Consider the following 11,076-nt stretch of genomic DNA (forward strand, 5'->3'; position numbering starts at 1 on the left):
AAAGCAGGGCTTGGGAGTATTAATAAATAAATAAATAAATAAATTACAATATGGAGAAAGAGAAGTCAGGTATTTAAGGCATCTAATGTCTGAAGGAAAACAGAATAAATGCAGAGAGGATTCAGGGAATTGTTGAAAATTAAGAAAGAACTAAAAAGTTTTAAAAGAAAGATTTTTTTAAGGAATCAGGAGCCATGAAGTCTGAAGGAAAATCGATACTCCCTGATGGGAGAGAAATGCTGAATAAGGTGATAATGAGGCAAATATTAACTGTTTTACATCAGAAGAGTCATTAGGAGGTGCAAGCAATGTGTGATGTTGTGCTAAGAAAGTATGTCTGTGTAGGAATATACACTTTAGGGAAGCACATATGTAGAGGATGTACCATATGTCAAAAGGTAAATAAAAAGGTGTTCTGTAACCCATCTAGAGGGGGACGGGAGCCAGGGGTTTGACCTTTCCAAAGTATACAGGTAAACTTTACTGAGTTACTTGTTTGTCCTAATTGACCACGTGACTAGATGGGTGTAAGCTTTACTGCAAGGGTTAAAGCAGGCCTTAGAGATTGAGTGGGATTTTCACAGCCCCTGGCACCCCTCCTCTTCTGGGAAGGTGGAGCGAATGAATCAGACATTAAAGAAGCAATTAACTAAACTAGTGTTAGAAACCCAACTTCCTTTGGTAAAATATTTACTCCTACAGGTTTAAACAGCACCAAGAAAGGATATAGGAATTTCACCATATGAGATGCTGTTCAGATTGCCCTATCTGGGCAGAAGGGATGAGATACCACAATTCAAAATAAGAGAGTTTCCTTAAGAACTGTATTCTGGGGTTGTCTTCTTCTTTGTCATCTCTCAGGACCTGTGGGTTGTTGGCTCAAACCCCACCTTTGGAATTCCCCATTCACCACCATCATCCAGGAAACTGGGTCCTGATTCGGACCTGGGAAGAGTCAACTCCGGCCTGAATGGGAAGGACAATTACTGACCACTGAAACAGCCGTAAGAACTGCGGAAAAAGGTTGGACTCACTATACTCGAGCATCTGTCGACGCTAGTACCTGGGAAGCTGTTCCTACAAAAGACTTGTTGGAAGTTGAAATTGAAGAGAAAAATCTCATAGTGGACTCTGAGCAGGATAAGAGCTTACAATTGTAAACTAACCTTTTATTTTCACAGGTAACTAACGAGTGTGACTTGTGATTGAGAGAAAGGACAGACCTATAGCGAACTGCAGTGCTCCCAAGGGGGGGGGTTGTTATAGTAGTAGTGTACATCTTATTTTTGTATCGATAATTATTTGGAAACCTAAGGTTTAAAAATAATGACAGGGAAAAATTGATTATTAATTTTGTTTTTAGTGATTCTAGGCCTCAGAGAAGGCCTTGGTCAATTGGTAACTTGGAAAAGGCATGACCAGATAATAGCAAAAACGGGATACCCCATCAAAATATGGGTGACTGTGACAGAGGGTTATGTACCACAAGCCGTCACGTTTGATGCTTGTGAGGTGTTAGCTTGTGGAGATTTAAATGCCCAATGACAATTGAGCAGAAAGAACAAATAACTGGGAGAGACACAACAGCCAGATTGAGAATAGCTGTATGGAAACAATCCTCTATTGCCATCAGAGAAAGGGAGAAACTCAAGGAGAAAACAGGAGAGTAAACAGGAGGCCCTCTGAAATGTGGCAGTTCAAACATTTGAGATTCAAACAGGATATGGGGACGTGAATGCCTGGATAGAATGGGTCAAATATACTGTCCAGAGTCTCAACCGTAGCTACTGCTATGCTTGTGCCTCGGGATGACCGATTGCCCAGATAGTGCCCTTCCCATGGGGGTGGACCAAAGACTCCCAAGGGATGCGATGTATGATTGCATTGTACCAAGAAAAGACTGCCTGGGGAAATGAGGCCTGTAAGTCTCTCTTTGCTGTTTCTTGCATGATAACAATATCACAGTTCCCCCTGCATTCTCTACAGCTATAGGTAACCATACAGCTTGCCTCTCACGGCAGGGTGTGAGTGCTACCTGGCATCTGGGAGAATTTGCCTTGTGCTACCAAGGACTTGATGGGAAACTGCTCAAGACTAGAGATCCCCAGGGCAGATCTCTGGTGGTACAGTGGAGGGAAGATCTTACGGTCCACCCTACCATCTAATTGGGAAGGCACTTGTGCACTTGTTCAATCAGCTATACCCTTCACCCTGGCATTTGAAAGAGAAACATCACAAATACCCAGAAGAAGTAAAGGAGGCTTAGGAATATCATTTGATGATAGAGTATACATAGATTCTGTTGGGGTACCTAGAGGAGTTCGGGATGAATATAAAGCCAGAAATTAAATTGCTGCAGGGTTTGAGTTACTGTTCTGGTGGGTAACAATCAATAAAAATGTGGATTGGATTAATTATTTCTATTATAATCGGCAGAGATTCATCAATTATACCAAGGATGTGATGAGAGGAATCGCTGAACAACTAGATGCCATGCAGGCAATCAGACTCCTTAGGACAATTAGGTGAAAATCACAGTGTCAAGTCAAGTCAGATAAGTGAAGAAACATTACCACTTCAAGCAGTAAAAATGTCAAAAGAAATTTGAAATTTAACAGGCCGGCGACTGAAGGCCATGCATTGTTTGTGAAGCATCAGATAGATTGTGAATCTGGATTACCCACTCAGTGGGGAAACAGGGGAGGGTCCTGCCATCAAAAGGTATATAAACTGTGTTTTGGAACTAGTAGATGCGCTCTCTCCTGCTTGTGGGGCGCCCGCCATTGCAATCGCGAATAAATTACTACTTCACTGAGATCCTCGCCTGAGCCTAAGTTATTGGCTACGGAGTGTTTCTCACAGGAGGAAGCAGGAGGGGGTGTTGGGTGAACATCCTTGAGTTAAACCAGACTCTGTGAAATTCCTTACCACAAGACATCCTTTTTGCCGCTTCACTACCCCCACCTGAACACGAAGCAGAGGAATAACGACCTCCCCTCTCAACAATAGACTGCGCAGCCTCAGCCAGTTCAACAAGTCCTGATAAGCCGGAATTCAACTGCTATAAAACAGCAACACTGGAAAGGGAAGTTGCGTGCTGTTGCGGAGCAGAGACTCCCCAGCCGCCCAGCGCTGTTTTGCTTGTGTCTGCTTACTTGATTAATAAAATAATTTCAATAGACCAGTAAATTGTGTGGTCTAATTTATAACAGTAAATAAAACCGGAGATGCACTTGGATTAATTGCAAAGCAAAATACTAAGATGAGGACTGCTTTGTATCAAAATCGCTTAGCTTTGGATTATTTGCACAAGAAGGAGAAGTCTGTGGAAAATTTAACCTTAGTAATTGCTGTTTTATAGATTGGTGATGAAGGTGTTTCTTCCTAGTAGCTGGTAGAATGCTATGTTTTGGCTTAGGATGAGAAGAGTGCTGATAACATGCTGATGTTTTAATTGTTGCAGAGTAGTGCTTACACCAAGCCAAGGACGTTTCATCTTCTCACTCTGTCCTGCCAGCGAGCAGGCTGGGGGTGTAGCAAGAGCTGGGAGGAGGGCCGGACTGCTCAGGGTTAGGCTGGGCATCGGACAGCGGGTGGTGAGCAATTGCATTGTGCATCACTTGTTTCATACACGTTATTATTAGTAATACTATTATCATAATGATTGTCTTTATTGTTATTATTATTATTTATCTGTCTTTATCTCAACTCACGGGCTTCGCTTTCCCGTTTCCCCGTTTCTCTCCCCATCCCAGAGAGGGAGGGGAGAGGGTGAGCGAATGGCTGTGTGGTGTTTAGCTGCCGGCCAGCTTAAACCACAACAGAAGGAAAAGCTGTAAATGAACTTGTAAAAGAAACGAAGAAAATTGCACATGCCCCAGTTCAAACTCGCTATGGAATCGATCTAGGAGGATTATCGGGGGGGGGGGGGGGGGCGCGCTTTACGGGTGTTGATTGGCTTACTAAAATTGGGATGGTTGTACTGGGGGGATATGTGGAGGATTTTAATAATTCCATGTTTTACCAGCCCAATACACTCGGTTATACAAGGAATGCAAATACCTGCGGTACCTGTTGTGGGAATAGAAACGTTGTTTTTGCAGAGTTCCGCTGTTTAGAGGGAAGGAACGTGGTACTGAGATATGCTTGCAGTGATAAGAAAGCTTAGCAGGCGACCTCGTAAAATGCAGACAACCAGACTCCTTAGGACAATTAGGTGAAAATGGCGGTGTCAAGTCAGATAAGTGAAGAAACATTACCACATCAGATAGATTGTGAACCTGGATTACCCCCTCAGTGGGGAAACGGGGGAGGGTCCTGTCATCAAAAAGCACATAAACTGTGTTTTGGAACTAGTAGGCGCGCTCTCCTGCTTGTGGGGCGCCCGCCATTGCAATCAATCGCGAGTAAATTACTACTTCACTGAGATCCTCGCCTGAGCCTAAGCTATCGGCTACGGAGTGTTTCTCGCCCTCCCTTCCAACCCAAGCCACGCTATGATTCTACGAGCGGAGCGCCTGTTCTGTGGAGCTCGTTTCCCAGCCGTGCAGGGCCCAGATTCCCTCCGCGGAGCCGCCCAGCCCGTTTTCGGGCGCCCACTTCCTCCCTCCCGGTCGGCTCCCTCCGCGCCCCGAGGGCACGCGACCTCCCTGAGCGCCGATAAGCACCGGGTCGACGGGAGCGGAGCCGCCGAGAGGGCGGGGACAAGGGAAGAGGGCAGGCGAGGCAGCCAATCGAGGCGCGGGGGCGGTCGGCGGCGATCTGTCGGCCCAATGAGCGCCGCGGAGGGCCGGGCCGAGTGCGGGAAGCGAGGGGGCGTTGTACCGAGCGGGCGCCGTCATGGCCGACGGGATTGTTAGGGCGCAGGCCGCCTGGCCCGGTGGCGGCGCTGCCGCTGCTTTCGGAGCTTTCGGAGAGGTCGCCTGCAAGGGCAAGGAGGTCCCCGCCAACGTTCTCCGTGAGGATGAGCGGTCGTGGACGAGGAGGTAGCCGCGGCGTTGTTGTGCGAGTCTTTCCTTCCTTTCCTTTCCCTCGGCCGCTCGCAGGCCCTCTGAAACGAGGGCCCGTCGCGGGTCCCGGGAGTGCGGCAGGGCGGGTGGTGGCCTTGCTGCGGGAGGGAGGGACGGACGGACGGACGGTCGGTCGGTCGGTCGGTCGGGGTCTCTCCGGCTCGTGGCGCTCTCTACTGCAGCGCCTCTAAAACGCCGCGCTTCTTCGGTGCCTGCCCCCGGGGTGCCACGGCGCGTACTGGGTCGCCGGCGCAGTCGGTCTCCTTGGGGGTTCGGACTGTATGCATATAGGCAGTGAGCATCGCAGTAGTGACCGTAATCAGTCGTTTCTGCGTAGCAGAAATGCAGGTCTTGATGCGCCTCGTGATAGCGTTCTAGAGACGCCCCGGCTCGGCTGTGCTAGGCTTTGGTTATGGCACCACCCCCACCGCGCACACGAGCGCGCGCTCTCTCCAAAGTGGCTTGTGAAAGGGAAGAATTGCAGCTTTTCCTAGCTTTCTTAAACACCTAGAAACCAGTCAATCCCGCAGGCTGCGAGAGCTTCCCAGCTCTCATTTCCGTGCTGGAGGTGGACCGTGATAAGAGCACGCTGGCAAGGTTCACTGATGCTGGTGCGCCGCAACGTGCTAGGAACTAAGTGAGCAGCTGCTGAGAGTTATGAAAAAATTGCAGATGTTATCTGCAAGGTGTTAACTCTAAGTTAGTGTCCAGCATAACCGTTGTTGCTGTTTTTAAGTTTGAAATGCTAAAGATAGGACAGTTAGGGATTTCCTCTGCTTCTGACGGCAGGGTTTATCTGCAGCGTGGAAAACAGGCCCTTAGTGAAAGGGGCTGCGTTGCCCGCTCTGCGTGCTGACTCGTAGAATGGTTTGGCTTGGAAGGCACCCTTAAAGATCATCTAGCCCAACCCGCCTGCCGCGGTCAGGGACGTGTTTCACTAGATCGGGTTGCTCAAAGCGTTGACGCGTTGCTTGGAACAGCGCTTTCTTAATAGGTCTCGGTAATGTTGCAGCTGCCGCCCGTTTGGAGTATTGGAAGCGTTCAACTGCTCTCCGGAAACCGTGCTTGCGGTAGCGCCCCGCCTTTACGAAAGGGCGCGTTTCCTGTCTCCTTCGTGGTGAAGGCTGCGCGAGGAGTGTGCGTGCGTGTGTGTGTGTGTGTGCGCACGCGCGTCTGTTTTGACTCGGCCGTACTGGCTGCAGCAACGTATGTAACCTGAACGCTGTGCTTGATTGGAGAACCAGGCCGTTAACTTGAGTCTGATGAGTGACTTGAGAGCAGACAACCTACTCTGACCGCTCTTAGTGCGACGCGTTTCCTGGAGGACGAATTAGTTGCAGTTTCTCGCTTGGTCTCAACTTGAGGTGGGGGGAGGGGGCGGGGGCTTAGAACCGCTTTTGGAGCGTAGTTGGCTCTAGCGAATGGTCTTGAATTTGCTTAGCTCGCTGTACCGAAGGCCTGTTTTACGGTTGAGCGATGTTATAGGGAGGAGCGTGAGGAAGGCTTATAATTCTCGATTGTCGTGCAGTGAAAGGCGATGGTGAGTAAGAAGTACAAAGCATCTGTGGAATCGAGTCTTATCGGCAGTGTTTCAGTCGCATCTAAAACAAATAAAAATAGCGGAAGTCGCTAACCTGAAGTACTCGGCTGTCTCGCTGCCCCCATCACCTTGCGCGCTGGATCCTGCTTCTGGCGCCGTATGCAGTTTCTGTCTGCTGGTGATTTGGGGAGTTCCCTCGCAAGTAGTTGCGAGTTGATGGTTTCCTACATGTCGGTGGTATTCGTGTTTCGAAGGTGATGCCTTGGCCTCGGTCTGGAGGTGTCTGACGTCGGTCCGGCCGTAACGGGCTAATTTGGAACGTTCCTTCCCCTGAGTACGTGGCGTTCTCGAGGACGGAGAGTTAATACGGCCTCAGCCGGATTACTCCAGGTTCTTTGAAGATGCCTTCCTGCCTCTGGCCGAGGCAATATTTGGACATAACCGAAGGACAGTTAGCCATTGTTTGCTGCTTGTGTGTCTTGTGCGTAGAAGGTAGAGAACTTTGCCTATTCAAAGCTCGCTTAAGAAGAATCGCTGTTTTGTCGTGCGCGTTTGGGGCGCCTGATAATCTGCTTCGGTAGGACGAGTTCAGTGGGGCATAGTGATTTGCTTAAGCTGTTGCCTTTCTCTGAAGCCGACTACGTTTTAACTGTTTACTCTTCCTCCAGTGCCTTGCGTTCCGTGATAGTTCGCCTCAGGCTCCAGTGTTTTTTCCTAGTCCTTCCTGAGAAGGCAGTTGTCCGGTTATGTGAAGCAGACGATTCTGGCGGACCCGTGAGTACTGTGGGAGCTTTCTGTTTGCTAGGCTGGCTGTACCTGTAACAGGTTTGTAACTTCCTAGACTCTTTCCCGTCCCCTCTTTTCCTCTGGCTGTTGCAGAGGGGCGCACAGTAGGCTATTTGGGGTTGTCCGATGCTGTAGTCTTTCGCCTCTAGCTTGTAATGGAGTTGAGCTTTTTGACTGAGAGCAGTGATATAAAGCGATGCTCGTCTCCAGCTACGCGCTTGCAGTGCAAAAAGCAGCGTTGTTCCGGCGTGCGGTCTGATGCCCGTTTTCACGGTTTCCGGACAGCGGGGGTGGTGCCTTGACTATGCAGAAGAGGGCTTGGGGTTTGGGCAGGTCAGAGGCGAGGAAAGGGAAAGCTGGTTGAGCGGCGCTTGGGTGTTTGTTTCGCTATTAGCTATGCAAGTCAAGTTCCAAGGCTCTGTGAGCCCACGCAAGAGAAAAGGCACCGTGAAGCTTTTATTTTCCGCCAGAGTGGCTTACGTTGCCCGAAGCTATGACGGGGGCTTTAAGCCCCAAGACAAATTCAGCTTCTGTGACTGTTTTGTAGTCTGTTACTGTCTAGAGGGTAATTCAAAGAGCGGCGGTTGAATTGTGAAGGATTAGCTAACCGTGTTCTGTGGGTGGTTCTCCGCTCGCATTCATTCTGTGCGTCGTGGCACAGCACGTTAGGTGACGTTATTTCCTTTTTCCAGCTTCTTGGGCGTTTCGTGGTTGTTGGCAAGAAGTGTGCTGTTAACCTGGACCTGACCAATGGATTCCGGATGGCTGTGAATGCCCACCCTCGGGCCCTTCAGACTATCGTGTACATCTACGTATTCTGGGTGGCGGTCAGTTGGGCCGGCCTCCCGGCTAAGGTTTTTGCACCGCAGGCGTCACTGCACGCGTACGGGTCGCCGCCGAATAGGTTTCATATGTTGCCCATCAGTCTAGCCCCTGTTGAGGTTTGATTTATTATTTTTTTTGGACGGCTGTCTGTGGAGGGTAATAAAGAGCTTTTGAGCAGCATTTGCACAATAAAGATGGAGCATGGGGATATCACCTCTGTCTTGCGTGTCTTACCGATGGAAATAGTTCCGCAAGTTAAAACGGCGTCTCCCTGGAGCGCACGTGCGCAGAATGTTTTGGTCCGTTGACAGTGTCGTGTAGGTGGTGGTTTGCCCATTCATTTGGAACGCGAAGCTAGAAGCGCTCGGCGGTCCTGTGGGTCTCCGTCTTCCTAAGACGATCTAGGATGTGCTGTGTGTTTGAGGCCTTGCTATCTTCCCCCTGCTCCCGAATAAAAGCGTGCCCTTTTATTGCGAAATAGCCGAGTTGAGGACTGGCAGATGTAGAACCAGAGAAGAATAAGGTTGGAAGAAAGCTTCCAGGCATTGTCTGTTGTCTGCCCCTGTCCCGAGGAGGAGGCAGAATAAACTCTACCGGGTGTAATTTCTGACAGGTGCTTGTCAGCCTGTTCTTGACTACCCTAGGAGTTTTGCTACCGCTTTCTTTTCGGTCCTCCTCGTGGGTTTCGCAACTTTGAGAAGGAATTCCTCCCACAGGATGTAGAATGCTCTGGGATGCTTGAGTCGGCCTCTGATAAGTTCGAGACTCGGCTGCCGTTCTCTTTATTTTTTTTGTGTTTATTTTTAGTGTCTTTTTTTTTTTTTTTCCCTAAACGAAGTCCGTTGTTCAGTAACTAGAAGAAGGATTAGCTAAAGGCACCATAAGGCTTTTAAATGCGATCACCTCTCGTGCTTTGTTAGACCTCTGGCTTCGCTCTGCTCCTTGTTTAATCGCGATTACATTCAAGGCTTACTGGAGCGTGGGAACGTTAAAATGCTATTAAATACTCTTAGTGTTTGAAACTTGCTAAATGAAATGATTTTTGTGACTCCGTTCCTCATAAAGAAACTTGATTCGTTAGACAACCACTAGAACAGGCTGCCCAGAGCTGCATCCAGCCTGGCCTTGAAAGCCCCCAGGGATGGGGCATCCACGACCTCCCTGGGCAACCCGTTCCAGTGCCTCACCACCCTCTGAGTGAAAAACTTTCTCCTAATATCTAACCTAAATCTCCCGTCTTAGTTTAAAACCATTCCCCCTTGTCCTATATGATCCTTCCTTGATAATAATGATTATTATTATTAATTAAACAATTTAACTAAAGGGGAAAAGAAAGGGGGAAAGGGGAAAAGAAAGGGGGAAAGGGAAAAAAGGAAAAAAACAAAACAAATAAAGGCTACGTGGAAGTAGTGCAGAGGAAAGAAATTACTCTCTACTTCCCACAAATGAGCGATGCTTGACCACGTCCTCGAAGCAGGGCCTCAACGTGCGTAGCCGGTGTTTGGGAGGAAGACCGACGTTTTCACAACGAGAGCCCAGCCTTCCCCTCTTCTTCCTGTTTCCACCTTTTATTGCTGAGTGTGACATCATACGGTATGGAATATCCCTTTGGTTGGTTGAAGTCAGCTGCCCTGGTGATGTTTGTCTTCTTGCTTTTTTGCCCACCCCCTAGGAGGGTTAGAGAGAGTCCTGATGCTGTGCCAGCGCTGCTCGGCAGTAGACGCAACACTGGTGTGATACCACTGCTGTTCTAGCTACAAGTGCAGAGCACAGCACTGTATGGGCTGCTGCAGGGAAAGTTAACGTCCCAGCCAGACCCAGTACAGGCCGTTGCCCCTTGTCCTATCCCCACTAACCACTGCACAGAGGGTGGCGAAATCCCACTGTCTCCCACGCAGAAGATATTTGTAAACATTGATAAGATCCCCTCTCAGTCTTCTCTTCTCCAGGCTGAACAGACCCAGGTCTCTCAGTCTTTGCTCATAGGGAAGATGCTCCAGGCCCCGTATCATCTTTGTTGCCCTCCGCTGGACTCTTTCCAGGAGATCCTTGTCTTTTTTTGTACCGGGGAGCCCAGAAGTGGACACAGTACTCCAGGTGAGGCCTGCCCAGGGCAGAGTAGAGGGGGGGGATCACCTCCCTTGACCTGCTGGCCACGCTCCTTTTAATGCACGCCAGGATCCCATTGGCCTTCTTGGCCACCAGGGCGCACTGCTGGCTCGTGGTCAACCTGTCGTCCACCAGGACCCGCAGGTCCTTCTCCGCAGAGCTCCTCTCCAGCAGGTCATCCCCCAGCCTGTACTGATACATGCGGTTGTTCCTTCCCAGGTGCAGGACTCTACACTTGCTCTTGTTAAACTTCATTTGGTTTCTTCCCGCCCAGGTCTCGCTGAATGGCAGCACAGCCTTCTGGCGTGTCGGCCACTCCTCCCAGCTTTGTATCATCGGCGTACTTGCGGAGGGTGGACACTATTCCCTCATCAAGGTCGTCGATGAAGATGTTGAACAAGACCGGACCCAGCACCGACCCCTGGGGAACACCGCTAGTCACAGATCTCCAGCCGGACTCTGTGCCACCGATCGCCACCCTCTGAGCTCGGCCAGTCAGCCAGTTCTCAACCCACCTTACCGTCCACTTGTCTATCCCACGCCTTCTCAGCTTTGCTAGCAGGATGTCGTGGGAGACAGTGTCAAAAGCCTTGCTAAAGTCAAGGTAGATGGCGTCCACTGCTCTCCCTCCATCAACCCAGCTGGTGATGCCATCATAGAAGGCTACAAGGTTGGTCGAGCACGATTTCCCCTTGGTGAATCCATGCTGACTACTCCTCATAACTTTCTTCTCTTCCAGTGGCTTGGAGATGGCATCCGGAACAAGCTGTTCCAACAGCTTTTTCAGGGACAGAGGTGAGACTGACC

At 49.7% G+C, this 11,076-nt stretch overlaps 1 protein-coding gene across 2 annotated transcripts; it reads left to right on the forward strand.

Annotated features, from left to right (window-relative positions):
• The first annotated feature begins 4,772 nt into the window (after positions 1-4,772).
• Positions 4,773-8,373, forward strand: LOC311426349 (adenosine 5'-monophosphoramidase HINT1-like). Of its 2 annotated transcripts, none has more exons than XM_084502802.1 (3): positions 4,773-4,985; positions 7,218-7,323; positions 8,028-8,373. In XM_084502802.1, the coding sequence occupies exons 1-3, from the start codon at positions 4,840-4,842 to the stop codon at positions 8,280-8,282; spliced, it is 507 nt and encodes a 168-aa protein (XP_084358928.1). In that variant the 5' UTR covers positions 4,773-4,839; the 3' UTR covers positions 8,283-8,373. The 2 variants fall into 2 exon arrangements, with proteins under 2 accessions (XP_084358928.1, XP_084358929.1); XM_084502803.1 differs by lacking the exon at positions 4,773-4,985 and adding an exon at positions 5,143-6,549.
• The last annotated feature ends 2,703 nt before the right edge of the window (positions 8,374-11,076 follow it).

Source organism: Aythya ferina (genome assembly GCF_964211825.1).
Source record: "Aythya ferina genome assembly, chromosome: W".
Taxonomy (NCBI): Eukaryota; Metazoa; Chordata; class Aves; order Anseriformes; family Anatidae; genus Aythya; species Aythya ferina.